This window comes from Psittacula echo (assembly GCF_963264785.1).
Source record: "Psittacula echo genome assembly, chromosome: 4".
Lineage (NCBI taxonomy): Eukaryota > Metazoa > Chordata > Aves > Psittaciformes > Psittacidae > Psittacula > Psittacula echo.
Window position 1 is genome coordinate 56,054,232 of NC_137738.1, and position 14,907 is coordinate 56,069,138.

General features: G+C 41.4%; 1 protein-coding gene across 1 annotated transcript in view; it reads right to left on the reverse strand.

Moving 5' to 3' along the window:
- The window catches only part of DCBLD1 (discoidin, CUB and LCCL domain containing 1), a gene marked incomplete at both ends in the record, with an annotated part of 45,532 nt that overhangs the window by 20,577 nt on the left and 10,048 nt on the right, over window positions 1–14,907 (reverse strand). Inside the window, one exon of the mRNA XM_080615246.1 lies at window positions 8,702–8,914. Within this exon, the coding sequence (XP_080471372.1) occupies window positions 8,702–8,914 (213 nt within the window). The remainder of the gene's footprint in view (window positions 1–8,701; window positions 8,915–14,907) is intronic.

Genomic DNA, 14,907 nt, shown 5'->3' on the forward strand with positions numbered 1-14,907 from the left:
GAAGTCAGTTCCTGCGGGGAGCTTTCTTTTCAGATTGCCACAGTCTTTTCTCTTGCCTTCTATCACGACACCTGGGTGCAAACACTTATCCCTGGCTGCACTCAAGGCACAGATGACACAGAAAATCCAAAGCAGTTGAGGTACCCTTCTTTTGAATTTACAAGGGTGCTTACAATATAAACTGCTAAGAAGAAGCTTTTGTGAAATGGCAAACAGTTGTTTTTTTTTTCCCCCAAGAGAAAAAACAAACAAGTCCCTGTAGAAGCCCTCAGCCCATCTGTTCTGTTGAGATGAATGACAGCTTTTGTGTCCTAAAGCAAGTCCTTGGGATGAAAAGCGATCACTTTGATTTTTCCTAGACAACCTCATTTTATTGGTGGTGGATACAACTTGGAACTGACTTCTGAGGTACAAGAAATGACAGTCACAGCACGACACAAATTTGATCAGCCCTTCCTAACAGGCTCCTAAGAGCATCTTCATTTTGCTTGATTCTCTTGAGGGGATCTTTCCCAAATATTTAATTTGCCTTATATCAACTGTAAGATCAGCCCAATTGGAGCCAATGACAGCCAGTTGTCAGCAGAACTGAACAAACCAAAGAAGGAACTCTGTCTTTTGGCTTATAAAAATCATACAGCAAACCAAAGCAGGCAGAGAAACAAGCAATGAGTGTGACATTTCCCTGGAGTACTCATGTGTTAAAAATGACTCACGACTTAGTCAGAGAAAACAAAGTCTATAAAAAGGGTTAAACAAATTGCTTAGGAAATGAACTTATCAAAAAGACAGCATCTGACACTGTGTCATACCAGACAACTGCACGAGTGATTTATTCGAGGTGGTCTTTTGTATCAGATTGCAGTGGGAGAAGAAAAGTGCTAACTTAGATATTTTTTTTTATCAAGAGAGAGAAAGGGGAAGAAGACAAGAAGGCATTGCATTTCTTCAGAATAAAACATCTGAGAAAGCCTTAGTCCTTTTCTTCTTTCAAGGATTGTCTCTAGGTATTTTCTCACAAGTACTCTTTGGCTTTCTCCCTCACAGCGATTGGCAGTGACCTGTCTACTCTGCAGGTATAATTTAGACGGCTGATTCACTCAATCACACACTGGCTGGATTAGGACTATGTGTCTCCTCCAGTAGCAAGTCTACTTACATTCCAGATAATTATACAAACAAATCACACATACAAGCAAACCCAGTAAAATATAAAAAAATAAAATAAGACACATAAAATCGTATAATTCAAATGAAAGCCAAAACTCAGAAACAATCAGCAAGCAATGCCTAAAGACATGTTTCTACTGTTAAGTAATAAATCTAAGAAGGGTTACCAGGCTACAGTTATCATCTGCCAAGAACAGTTCCAGTGTACTGAGAGATTTCCATCAGTAGCTCAAAACTAAGGGGCCTAGGATTAATATACTTCCATACAGCAGTCTTCCACCTCCTTTAATGTTATAAAACCAGATAAAGGATAGTCTCCCAGGCTCTCTGCATTTCAGCCTGTGGTTGCTTCAATTAGATGCACTTCCTATGTGCAAAGTAGATTTGCTCTCCATTGACTTAGCTACTACCTTGAATACCTATATTGTAAGATTTTATATGCATTAGAAGATTAAAACCAATCATCATCAGTACACACTAAAATTCACCTAAAACCTGTATTTACTAGTCTGTATTTTCTGCTTGCACTTGAGGTGACAAAAACACTACTTTATTGCCTACTTTTACTTATATGTGCCCCTCATCTTCTTTGTCCATTCCACCTAGGATTTATTGATTTCCTTAGGCTGTCTATACGAATCCTGTACAACCACAGTGGAATGGAGGGATGATGGAGAAAGCCTTGGTTTATATCTAGTATGAAAATGTGAAACTTGTTTATAGGGCCCTGTTAACTTTTACTGCAACATTTGGACTTGACTCTGGATAAACATTTAATTCCTAAGCCTGGGACTAAGCCAAAAGTTTTTTAAGCTCCGTTTTGAGAACTGCCAGATCACGTTATCAGTTTTTCATCTTCTAATGTTAGTTGGAGGTGGGTTGTTTTGCATATTCAGCTTGAAAAACAAGTCGTGAATGCTGATCTCTCTCCCTGTTTCCTGTTGAAGTGACTCGGCTGGAGCTCTGCTGGGGTAAGTAGGCAGGATTATTTGGTTTGTTTACTAAGAACAAAGACAAGAGTTTGATTTAATAAACAGATATATTGCATGTCATGAAACTGAGTGTTTTCCATATTTCAGTATTACTACATCTAGATGCCAGGGTCTTTTCTTCTTTCCATGTCTTGATAACTAGTTGACCCAACTGTCTGTTCGCTCCAGATTCCTTATTTCCTATTTATTTATTTCATTCTGCAGGAGAGCTATTAGGGACCTAAGGATTTCGAATGTATCTAATTTAATATTCTCTATAATTAAAGTAACGTTGAATGCCTTTCATCCAGAACTTCTGATCTGTCGGTATGGTTTAGGTGGCTTAAATTAAATACTTTATTTTGGAATTGCTGTCTCCAAGCAGTATTAACATCCTGCAAGATACACAGTAAATTGCCTCATAGATATCCTTTGGCTGGCTCCTCTGGAGACTTAAAAGACTATTTTACGTGTTGTTTATTTTTTAAATGTTAGCAATAGTCTACTGCTTTCGTCTTTTTCATAATAGTGCTGGTTTGCAAATCTGATGATCTTTACAGTATTGTCTGGTTTTATGAGGTCTAGTTTACTTCTACTGTCAACCAGGCTCTGGCATATTTCCTGAGATTGCTTTGTTGAACTACGTTCCTCTATTTTTTCTACTTCCCTTAAGAAGTGCTGTGCCTAGAAGACTCTCTTCTCTCACACCAGCTGGCATGCCTACATGCTGTTTGTTTCTGTAGTTCTTAATTCTTTCTACCTCTTCTGTAAGGCTTTTGCTTCCTTTTAAAAGCAATTATTTTCCGCTTTAGCTATTGCATGTCTGGTTCATTATGCCCATTCTGCTTTCAGATTCCTCAACACCACTTGAAATCTGCAGTTTGACATTTGCAGAGATCTTTGAGAAACTCAGTTTAGATATCAACTTATTACGTCTTTTGTTCAACAGTGAATCTTCTCCAATTTTTCTGCCTTTACTTTCAGGGTAAGCCATGGCTGGTGAGCAATGTGTAGCAATGATCCCACAGACTGGCCTCTCCAGGATTACCCTTTCCTGATGCCTTTGTTTGGGGTAAATGTTTTAAATTTTGATCCTTATATTTAGCAGGGGGTTTTTTGTTCAACTAAAGCAATTTGGAAGTACCTCAGTAGCTGGGGAAGGTCAGGGGACATGATGAACTTGGATTATGCTTACTCCACTTCAAAGTGCAAGACTTTCACAAAGAGCTCACAAAATCTGCAATGATCCATTGTATGAATACATCTGCATTCTTGAAATTCATCTCCATCCTACATTCACATAAATGTTTCATTTTCATAAGTAGTAACTCTTTTTCTCCCCAGAGACGAGAGGTCATCTATGAACCAACCCAGCATGCACAAGGGATAACCAGCATCTACCTGCAAGGATGTGCCAGGAGACGAAAAGTGCTGCTCTACGTCCTTTTTGCAGACATAAGGTGATGTTTAATACTCAGTAGATATGAGTTGACAAAGTAGTCAGGGTGAGGCAGCCTGGTTATTCAGTGTATAACTGTGCAACACAGTCTGACCCCAGGCTGAGGGGTAAGCATTTCTCATTTTAGGAAAAACAAATATAACATTCAATAAGTGTTTCCAAAGGGTTACCAAAGACTGTGAAAAAGGAAAGAAAAAGGCATCCAGGAAAAGACAGGCTGGAGAAGTAATTACGATTTAAAAAGGGAGAGTCTAGGCTATCTGCACAGGCTGTAGGTCTGTCTGCTTGACCTCGGGTGAGATCCTCCACTTCTAACACGGCTGTGGTTTTAGCCAAATTCAAAGCAGCACATTTAGGAATCATGAGTAAAGAACTGCAGCTGTTTAACAAAAACCACAGAAAAATAGACAATTCGCTTCATGCAGCTAAGAGGGAAAAAAGAGTGCATTTGATAAAACAAATGCAGACATCTTTTGTTGCATAAATCTTTCCAAAACTGAAACCTCAGGATACTGCCACCACTCAGGCGAAACCCAACTGTTAGAAGAGTTCTGACTTAGGAAACCACTCAACTTGATCTTCAGTGAGAACATGTCTGGGCATTTCCCTGGATTTCCTGAAATACCAGAAACAATACTGTAATAACAAGTTTCCTTTGAGGGGTGAAAAAGAAATCTGGACACACCCTTTATTCAAGCAAGACATTTATAACAATACATAATAAGGGCAGACTGGTTTGATGAATCCCCTCAAGTCATAATGACAGGTAAGAGGCATCCGAAAGCACTCGGTTCTCCTGCACACACGCACGTGTGCACACACACACATTCTCTGTAGCCATCACACATCAGCAAGCGTTCAATAACACCCTTAGCTATAGCAACCCTTAGCAACTGGGTGCGGGGAGGAGAGAGCATTTTCAGCAATTTGTCTATTTCATGCTAGTTACCAGCTGTAAATTATGCAAGAACAAGTTAACTGCACTAACTCTCCAAATTATTACTAGTCACTCAGCAGATCTGACATCCACCCCAGAGGAACACATCAACCTCCTACTGACTGCAAGTGAATGGAGAAGTAAGTAGGCACTTATCTCTTCCTTTAATCTCTCTTCAGTCAAGACTGATGATCATCTCACAAAATTAAGGGAAAAAATACTAAGCCATTAGTTGCGGAAAGGGGGAGGGAAAAAAAGAATCAAGAAAAAAGGGTCAAAAGATGTACAGAAATCTGATAAAAACATGAAAAGAAGCTGACTAAAAGCAGTTCCTGTCAAACTCTTACAACATTCATATTACACCTTCATAAGTAGTGCAAGTTTTGTTCTTGAGAACTACAGGGCCAACATGGTTAATCTTGTTTTCACATATCCCTTTAACTAATTAAAAAATCAGAAGCTCTTATTCAGAGCTCAGTTATTTTTAATATGCTCAGATAATGCAATTAACTTGAGAAGAAAAGCATTTCAGTAAAGGTTGCACCTTGTCTACAGCATGAGATCATGCTTCATATTAAATTTTCATTCTAGATTACTTTAGTGGGACAAGCACCCCTGTATTTTCATTCAGTGCAAAGCTATGCCTTTGAAATAGAACTTGATCATCTATTTATTTCTCTTAGAGACAACATGTGCCAAGCTGTGCTAATATTTAAAGGATTGTCAGGCAAAGGTGACTCAGTTTCACCAAAACTGACGTTAGACTACCTTTGCTGACTGCTGATTAATATTTTCACATCTGTCTGGATACAGTTTGAAAGAAAAGGCTTGCTACAGTTTCATTTCTCCAGTGAACACTGAGGAAAACAGTCTGCAGAGTAATAACACAGAGATACAGTGTTCAGCCACTTTAAGTCTCCAGTTTCAGAGCTCCATAAAGATTAGTTAATGACCATATTTTGACTGCAATGTTGGAGAAATCTAAATGCAATGGCTGCCTTCACAGGTCCATCAAAGCTGAGACCTATCAAAGATGAGAACTGTAGTGTCACATTTGTGTCCCAGTTGAGTAGGGAGGCTTCAGTAGATCTGCATACAGAGCAATGCTACATTCTTTGCTAGGACAGAATTATATTCGTAATACTCAGCCTACAAAATTTGATGAATGCCCTGAATTTTAATAAAACTTTCATGCAAGTGGTCTAATCTGTAGTCACTGACCTACAAAAGTGAAGAAATCAATGTTATGGCTAACATAAATTAACCAATCCATTCATTTGTATATAACAGCTTTCCCTTACTTCATGGAACATAATACACCAACCACAAATTGAGTTACTTGTGCTGTACTGCATGAATCCCAGTAGAAGGTTATAATGATAAATGAATCAGAGTTAAATGTAAAGACAACATGTGAAACATGAGAAATCTGAAAGGAAAACAATATTTTGTCATCTGAAAACTTGTTTACACTAATATTATATTTACACGCATAACCTAGTGGCTTGCCTCCGACCAAGCTTCAGATACACCCCTCAGTAGATGTTTGTAAGTGTACTGACATTCACTCTGTTGTTTTCTATAGAAGTGAAGAGATTGGCAAGGTATTTAAAACATATTTCCCTTTGGACCTTATTGTCTTATAATTGCAAACCTGTTAAGTAAAGAGCAAAGGCTGCTTGGCTAATTCAAAACAAGAGTAACATTCACACTGCCAGCTTTCATACTTAGCTTTTTAGGTTTCCTTTTTAAAGCCAGGTCAAATACAGAAAACATGCAAAGATTAGTTTTTAATTGCTCAGATGTTTTCAAGCTTTTCAACTCTCCACCATCCAATGAAAGAATTTTGATGGCAAAGGTCAGTATATTCTTGGCCAAAGGGAAGATGTTGACTTGCCTGTAGATGGGAGGGTTTTGAAGGGGAGATCTGGTCTCAGAAGCAGCTATATAAAAGGACACTTAACAGCCTGAATAAACTTAGCAGTGCTTACTTACACATCTTCTTTTCTTTACATAAATGCATAGTAAAACCCAGAGTTATAGCAAAACTGTTGAAACGACTGAAATTCATATATGAGATCAGAGTTTCCCTGTGTCTTTTAAAACATAAGTGATATCGCGCTTGTATGCATATAGCACTATTTTCACATGTTGTCTTGGATGGGTTTACCTGAAGAGATTCTGTAGGTGTTCCAGTGGGAAAGTCTACAGTGACCTGCAGACCTCAAAAACCATTACAGATGGCATGTCTGCCTAAGCCATAAAACTTGTTTAATCAGATATAAGCAAAATCTGCTAATTGTGCAGTTCGTTACTGAGAATGCAAATTATAATCCGCATACATCAGACATTGCCAATCAGGTCTTAAAATGGGTGTTGGAATACTTTGAAGAAATTCATTATACGGATTTGATTGCATAATACACAGGTATTCTGTGCTTTCAGGCTGAGTAACTGCAGGACTGAACTATGTGAAGATGTCTTCAGGCTGATGTGTAAGGAGCCAGAATTTCAATCAACATGTAAGCTTAATTTTTCACTTCAGAAAACAATATATTTATTTATCCTTGTTTAGCCTTTGATTAGAAATGTCAAGATAGCATCAATAAAAACTGTTCAAAGATACGATAATGCAATACTAAACTATCTCTTACTGCCAAGTACAGACAGACTACTTTAGGTGAACACAACTCATTACTGATGGTTCTGAATGAATGAATGAATGAATGGTTTGCACTGGAAGGGACCTTAAAGCTCATCCAGTTCCAACTCCCCTGCAATGGGCAGGGACACCTTCCATTAGACCAGGCTGCTCAAAGCCCCATCCAGCCTGGCCTTGAACACTGCCAGGGATGGGGCATCTACCACCTCTCTGGGCAACCTGTTCCAGTGTCTCATCAACCTCACAGTAAGAATGAAGTAAACAACACAAAAAAATCACAGCACACACTAACAGAGATGCTCCTTATTCCTCAAATCAAGCTCTATGCAAGGCTTAGATATCAACATGTCACTGCCCACTTAGTGAAGCTCTTTCAAGATGTAATACCTCCCCCGTGAGAACAATAATTACCTTTACCTTGGTTTGGGAGCAAGGCTTTAATACCTCACTTGATCTCATCTTACGGGATGAGTAATAGGACTATCATGCTCATGAATGAAAGATAATCATTCGTCCTTACTACTAAGACATCTTATGAGTCCTCATCTTAGGGAAACCACTCACTTTTCTGAGCTAAGCAATGAGTTGGGTGAGCTGGAAAACCTGCAGAGGCTCTGTGTAGTTCATCTCTTTATGTCTTTTTCCATTGAATCCTTTTGTTTGATAAGTCCTACACAGCAGGCAAAATTTTGTGAGCTGTGGATTCGTGAGCTTATTCCTGCACTGTGGAACTCCTTGCAGCCCTGAATTTTAATTGGACTTCTGAAAAAGGGCACACTGACTTGAAAATGTTTGGCTCTTCCAGAAAGAGCAGATCAAAAGTTTCAGCAACAACTGGCTGGGAAAACCGCTTTGAAGAAGGCCCCGGGTTCTCCCTGGGTAAGATCCTGTTGTCATTATGATTGTTTTAAGTGCACAGCTACAGCAGATTACTGACTTATCTTCCTGTGCAAATCTCTTACAGGACTGCAGACCAGCTGTGCGCATTTAATATCTGCAAGTATTAAAGCCTGTACATCAGCAAAGGTTATCAGTAACTAATAGCTAGCAATAATAAAGGTTATCTCCCCTCTGAGCCCTGAACTAGGAAATAGAGACATGCAGGATCATTGACTCCAGCTTCTCATCTTGTCTTTGCCTAGTTCATGAGCTAGCTCTTCCCCTACCAAGAAGGGAACAGGGCTGACATAGATCCACGTATTTGCTGTACCAAAGCTGTGATAGTACAGCTCTGCAGGTCTGAGAGCAGAGCTCTCGAGTGGATATGCCACAGCTTGGCACAAGCCCCTGTGGCACCTCCACAGTGCAGCATGGCAGCACCCCCAGCCTCTGCAGAACAACATAAGGTGTGAGGGGCAATGGCCTCCCATACTGAGAACACACTTGAATATGAAAAGGAGGAGGAAAGAACAAAGGCTGACATTTTTTGCATTTTGCTGAGCTGGCTTTTAGTCACACATTTAACAGTTCATGTATCGACCACTGTCTTCTCTTTTACATACCATGCAATGTTGAAGAGCTCTGGATGGTAAGGTAGCTCGATTCACATTTCTGTGATTCAATATCCAGGTCTCCAATTTTTAAGATCAGGCGTTTTCCTGGAGGCACTTGGATTTTCTTTTCACAAAGAGTGTAGTTTGGGTATGTCCCAGGATAGTTCTTGGATGCCAGGGTCCCGCTGTCTTGATACATCACCATGTGCCCACATCCATCCCCTGCAGCAGGATAAGAAACGAGGAAGAGAAACAAAACTTATTCCTCAATAAAAAATTGAGTAAGAAAATACTGGTCACATGATGGTGTCTCATGTGTGCTTCCACCTTCTAAAAAAGTTTTTTTTAATACTCCAGCTGCTGTTGGTACATAAGTAACTAAAATAAACGCATTCATATTTCTCTTGTAAAGCAGTAGAAAGGAGGGTTGGAAACACTCATGAACTAAGATGTATTTGACGGTCCTGTACAAACACAGTCTCTCTGGCTTTCTGTTTTACAGCCAAACCCTACTGAAATCCTGATGATGCGCTTCCACATGTAATAGATAGGATCCTTCCTTAAACAGATTTATCCCAATAATCATTCCACATTTTATTTCCATAGAAAGAGCCATCAGAGGGTAACTTGAATCATACATGAAAACACAAACACAATTTAACTATGTACTATCACAGACCTGACTCATCTTGCTTTCCTGTTGTATTTCTTGTGCCACTGGCACAACACAAAAAGTGCAGGGGACAAAGCAAAGACACAAGAGGGGCTTCAAATGTGGGATGTGTATCGTTAATCGTGTGCAGGTTACTCCATGGTAGTATACCTGGAGATATAAGTGCTGCTGCTTCCTTCCTCAAGAGGTGAGGAGAGGTGCCTGCAAAGTGTGTTTTGGGGGCACCGTGTAGGAGCCTTTCCTTGGTGAAGAGGCACCTGAGGAGCAGCTGCAGCAGAACATATGACAACAGGAAAAGGTGCATGGAAATACATGGGGGGATGTGGGGACTGACACAGAAAACAGGAAGCATCCAAGGAGGCGAAGGAAGCAGGTATCAGATAAGAGACCTTGACTACTAAAGGAAGCAATTTTTACCGAACTATTTAAAAGTGTGTTAGTAACTTAAAAGGTATATATTAAAGATTAAACTATTTCATCTTCCTGAATCTTCCAAATAATGGAAACTATTATAACAGTGGAACTAGTGCCATGTGCATGTGCATATAACCAGCAATCCTGTTTTCACTCAGTTAGGGCAAAGGGATTCTTTACATAGGAGTTTTGTATACTGTTATCCCTTATCAGTGCAAAACTGAAGCTGGTCCTGGAAGTGTTAATAAAATTAAGAATCCTGCAGAGCTGGGAATTCACAATGTTCACTTTAACTACCCAAAATTTTACTTTGGGGGATATTTTGGTTAAACTGTTTTGGTCGGTGCATTTTAATTACTATCTGAATTTCCTTCCACAATCACTACAAAACAAAGTTAAGGTTTGATAAGATTATTTAAAAATGAACAACTAGAAATGAAGTGTTGATAAAGAAATGTGCCCCAATGGTGGCTGGGGGAAAAGTGGCATGCTGTGCAAAGATAAGCTCCAAGCTATCGAACTTTGACTTGCTACTAGATAATTACACTGCCATTTCATCCAACTCAAACGCTTTTTCACAGACAACAGCATTTATTTTGAGGCTTAAGCATTATTACTAGCTTTGTTGCCTGCTATTTAATTTTGTTGCAGGTTAATGCTTGGAATAGAGGTGAACAGGAGACATAAATCCAAAATCATATCACCATAAACCGTATTAAATACATTTTTTCAGATCTCCTTGTTCACATGCTTTAAAAAACATCTGTTGTTCAAGCCTTTTATCCAATGTGTTGATTTCAGAATGCATAGGAAAAATACTCAAGATGAAAGGCAAACGGGCCTCCTGAGCAAATCATCTTTTAATAGAAACTTTCTGCAGCAGGAATAACAATATAAGGAGCAATACAGTATACGGGCTATTAACCTTCTGAATCCAGGAGGGGTCACAGAGGTCCAGGCAGTGTAAAACCAGCTTGCTTCCAGCACGACACAGGACAACCTTGCTGCCTGTGTAGCCAACTAGCAAGCCGTGAAAAAAACCTGCTCATGACCTTTAATTTAAACTGCATGTTTCTAACTGTAAGTATTTACTTTAGCTGGGCTGATGAAAATAAAGTAACCGGAGCTTAGTTTGCAACTTATCCTTATTGGAAAAGGAAAGGGAAAACAAAGGGAAAAGTTACACAACCACAACCAAATGTCATCGGGATGAGCTCCTTAAAAATGAAAAGTTTAGCGTTCACATAGTCTTCATCTTGCTGGGCTGTGCTCCGGCCTCTGTCACCTCAGTACAAGCCCAAGGATCCTTTGTGGTACAAAACACCTCAAAAAAAGACATCGCTATCATGGTAGGACCCTGCCAACTGTCCAGGTCACAGAGCATTATACTTCTGCAGAAAGGAAACCGTCAGAACTGTGCCCCAGAGACCTCAGCCTGCCATCCTCCTCTGCCGAGGTTACATGAGGTCATGTTCCCAGGGAAACTCCTTTTCTAAAACCCTGCCCTTGAGTCAGTGTTGGAACCTATTAACACCAGAACATCTTTTGAGAGAAGAAAGCACAAATGCTATTTTTTGACTTTTCACTAGTGGAACACGGTCATTCAAACACTCCAGATGATGACAGTGAAGCACAGCATCATCCTGCACCTGCAACATCCCTTCCTGCCTCTTGTCCTGTCTGTCTGCCTGCCTGCCTGCCTCAAAGGAAATGGTCATGACAAAAGACTGTTCACCACAAGAACTGAAAAAATGTCCAGAAAGTGACACAATGTGAAATTTGTCGGAAAATGCACCCTAGGGAAGGAGTCTGAAGGCGTAGAGAGAAGATAGAATAAAACTCATGATCTGATAATTCATTCAAAGAAAGATTTCATAGAGTCATAGAATGGTTTGGGTTGGAAAGGACCTTTAAAGATCATCCAGCTCCAACCCCCCTGCCACGGGCAGGGACACCTGACACTAGGCCAGGTTGCTGAAAGCCCCATCCAGCCTGGCCTTGAACACTGCCAGGGATGGGGCAGGCACAACTTCTCTGGGCATCCTGTGCCAGTGCCTCACCACCTTCACATTGATGAATTAATCACTTGAATGATTAAAAGATTTAATGACTAAATGGAAAAAAAAAAAATTACAAATTTAACCCCACTGTATAACCAAGAGCTCAGACACGGAGGCAAATGGTAACGAATTCAAAATGTATATCTCTTCACATTTTCAAATGAAAAATGCTAACAGTACGACCACTAGTTTTGTTCTTATCGTTATTTTCCACAAGAAATTTTGATTTTCAGTACAAACATATTGCCCAAACCTCAAATACATTGAGTTTAAAACACAACGGATTGTCCTTATGAAAACCATGGTTTAAACACCTGATGTCACACTTTTTTCTTATAGGCACTGCTCTTCTGGCTGGAAATAGATGTATTCAACCATCAACCAAGGATTCCTTGCTAACACTACGTTTTCACTTAACATTACTTCTCAGAACTGCTTTTATCACCCCATTTGGCAAGAAGCTGGCAGCCTTGACTCAGACATCCAGGTTTCATCACTTCTCACTGGACCAGAGCAAAGCAAAATATTTGAGCACAAGGTATTCAGCAGCCAGAAAGTCTAAGCATGCTCAGATTTAAAAAAACCTCTCCTCCGCACCAGGAGTTACTAAAAGCACATCAAACATGCTTTGTAAAATGGATTCCCATGGGCATTTGAATCAAGATCAAGATCGTGGTTTCTGGATTGTGGGCTCCTGCCTGTTGGCTTACGCGCAGGTTGCACCAAAGATCACACAGTGCTGGAATTAAGACTGTTTACCACAGATAAAAATAGTCTCCTATGGCAGACAATGGAAATAACTCCCCAAGAAGCAAGAACCATGACCGACACTTCCTGCTGTGGCAGCAGGCATACCGCTTGCACCTTGCCCATACTCACACGGTGCATGCATGTAAAACCAAACCTGGGACCTGGCTAGAAGACACCAGTGTGTGTGCCTATGGAGAGGGCAGGAGGAGGTATCAGGTGGCTGGCAGATAGTACCATTTCCCATCCTCAGACACATGCACTGTGGATACATGAAGGACAAGGTGAAGGAGTACCTCTGAGCAGCTGCATCTGGGCTGGGTACGACCATAGCTGCTGGCTCATGGGCAGAAGGGATCTGACCTGCCCAACAAGGATGTAGGTGGTGAAACTGATGCCCCAAAACAAGCTCAACCCCACACCATGAGCTGCCCTGCACATCACCCCTGACAGATACTGTAGCTTCAGGAAAACAGTGGTGGTCCCAGGAGCAGCAGTGATAGACCTGGCTCCTTCAGGTATCCTCCTGGCACCCAAAATAACCTGACTAGACTGTCTCTTCCCATTGTTTCCCAAGCCCAGTGCATAAGCTGAACCCTGGCCTCTCACTCCGCTGCTCCCTGGGCTTTTCCACCTCCTGCTCACACGCACAAATGGATACGCGCAGTGCCTTTATCCAAGCACTCAGCACATTGCCCCCAAGTTAGGGAAGAGGCTACAGATTTTCCCATAGCTGCTATAGAAAGTTTCCATGGGCTGCACCTTTCAGGAAACATATTTATGCCGCCAACTACAAAACGGTTACACAGCATGGTATCCAAGTGCGCTTTCAGAAGCATTGCTACAGTATCCTGGCAGCAGACAGCTGCCTTCCTCATCCGTCTGATTTACCCTCATGAAGCAATTAATAACTGACTTGGACTCACTCCAGTGCTAAACACATGTTACACCTAGGCGTCCTTATACACACAGCCAGCAGCTCCCTGCCCTCTTCTACCCTGTCGGGCACTCAGCATTCCTCTCTCAGCCTCTCTGCCTACAGACTCCTGCTGCCCCTTGGCTGCTGATCTCTTCCCACCGGGACAAAGACACCCAAAGTAACCTTATTTCCTTCTCTGTCTCCTCTCCCAGTCTGACATCCCTTTGCATGCCCACCCTCATTCTGGTTCTCGAGACAAGGTGTACACTCCTTACCCTGCATGGAGGCTAGGAAGCAGAGCCAGCAGGGGACTGCTGGCCTGTCGTTCCTTCCCACTTCTCTTTCACTTGAGAGGAGAGAGCAGAAAACTAAGTTTGCATACCTAAATTTTGGGTTCAGTCAGAAATCAGTGTTTTCTGAAGAGCCACAGCTGCAAATAGACACAGCCAAAGTGAAGGGAACATCACTGAGTCAAGGATACGGCTTTGAGAGCTCTGATGAGAAGCCCCATGAGGAGAAATGAGATTAGTCTTGTCTTCCACGTTGCTCTCCCTGAAGTAATAACTCCAGCTTATTAAAAGATACAGTAATAACTGAGTCAGGAAGGAATTCTGGGCCTGTGTTTGAAAGAAGATTTGAGTTATGCACAAGAAAAGATAAGTATCTAAGAAAGAAATCAACCCTTTGCCGTCCTACCTGTGCCCTCCCTGCTCATATGGGATAGGAGAAAAGACCAGGGGAAAAAAACCAAGATATTTTGCCAGATGCCATTCAAATTCACTTGTGTGGTCTGACAACATCAGGTTCTCATACAGCTACTCTAACATCCATCACTAACAGAATCATGCACGCTGCAAACACAAATGGGTTTGTACCTTCATTGTTTTCTGAGGTGATGGAGTAAAATCCAGAGTTGTTTCATCTCTAATCTCTCCACTGCCAAACCTGGGTCAAGAGCATCAGCTCTTTACTGTGCCATTATATTGTAAGAGAGAGACCAGCATACAACCATGACTTAAACCTGTCACTTCTCCAGAGAGCAGCTGATGAAGATGTCAGATCTCTGCGCTTCCCCTGGCAGTGAGCTCAAGCAGGTAACAAAACCAAAGGGCAACATCGCAGGCCTGAGGCACCACTGGGCAGGTGAGTACCCCCAGCCATTCTCCTGAGAGGCACTGGGGCCCAGACCTGCAGGTGTCACGAGGGACAGCAGGGGTGGGGGTGGCCACTCATCTGGGGATTTCAGAAGTCACCAGTTTCAGGGAGGACTCCATTTACACCAGCTGAGCAGCTGGCTGAGCCCTGCGTCTGCAGAAGCATACAAATCCACAGCAGCCCTTTCTTTTCTTTTCCCCCCAGCAGTCCAGCCTTACATTGGTCACGATGTTTTGTGAATACAGCA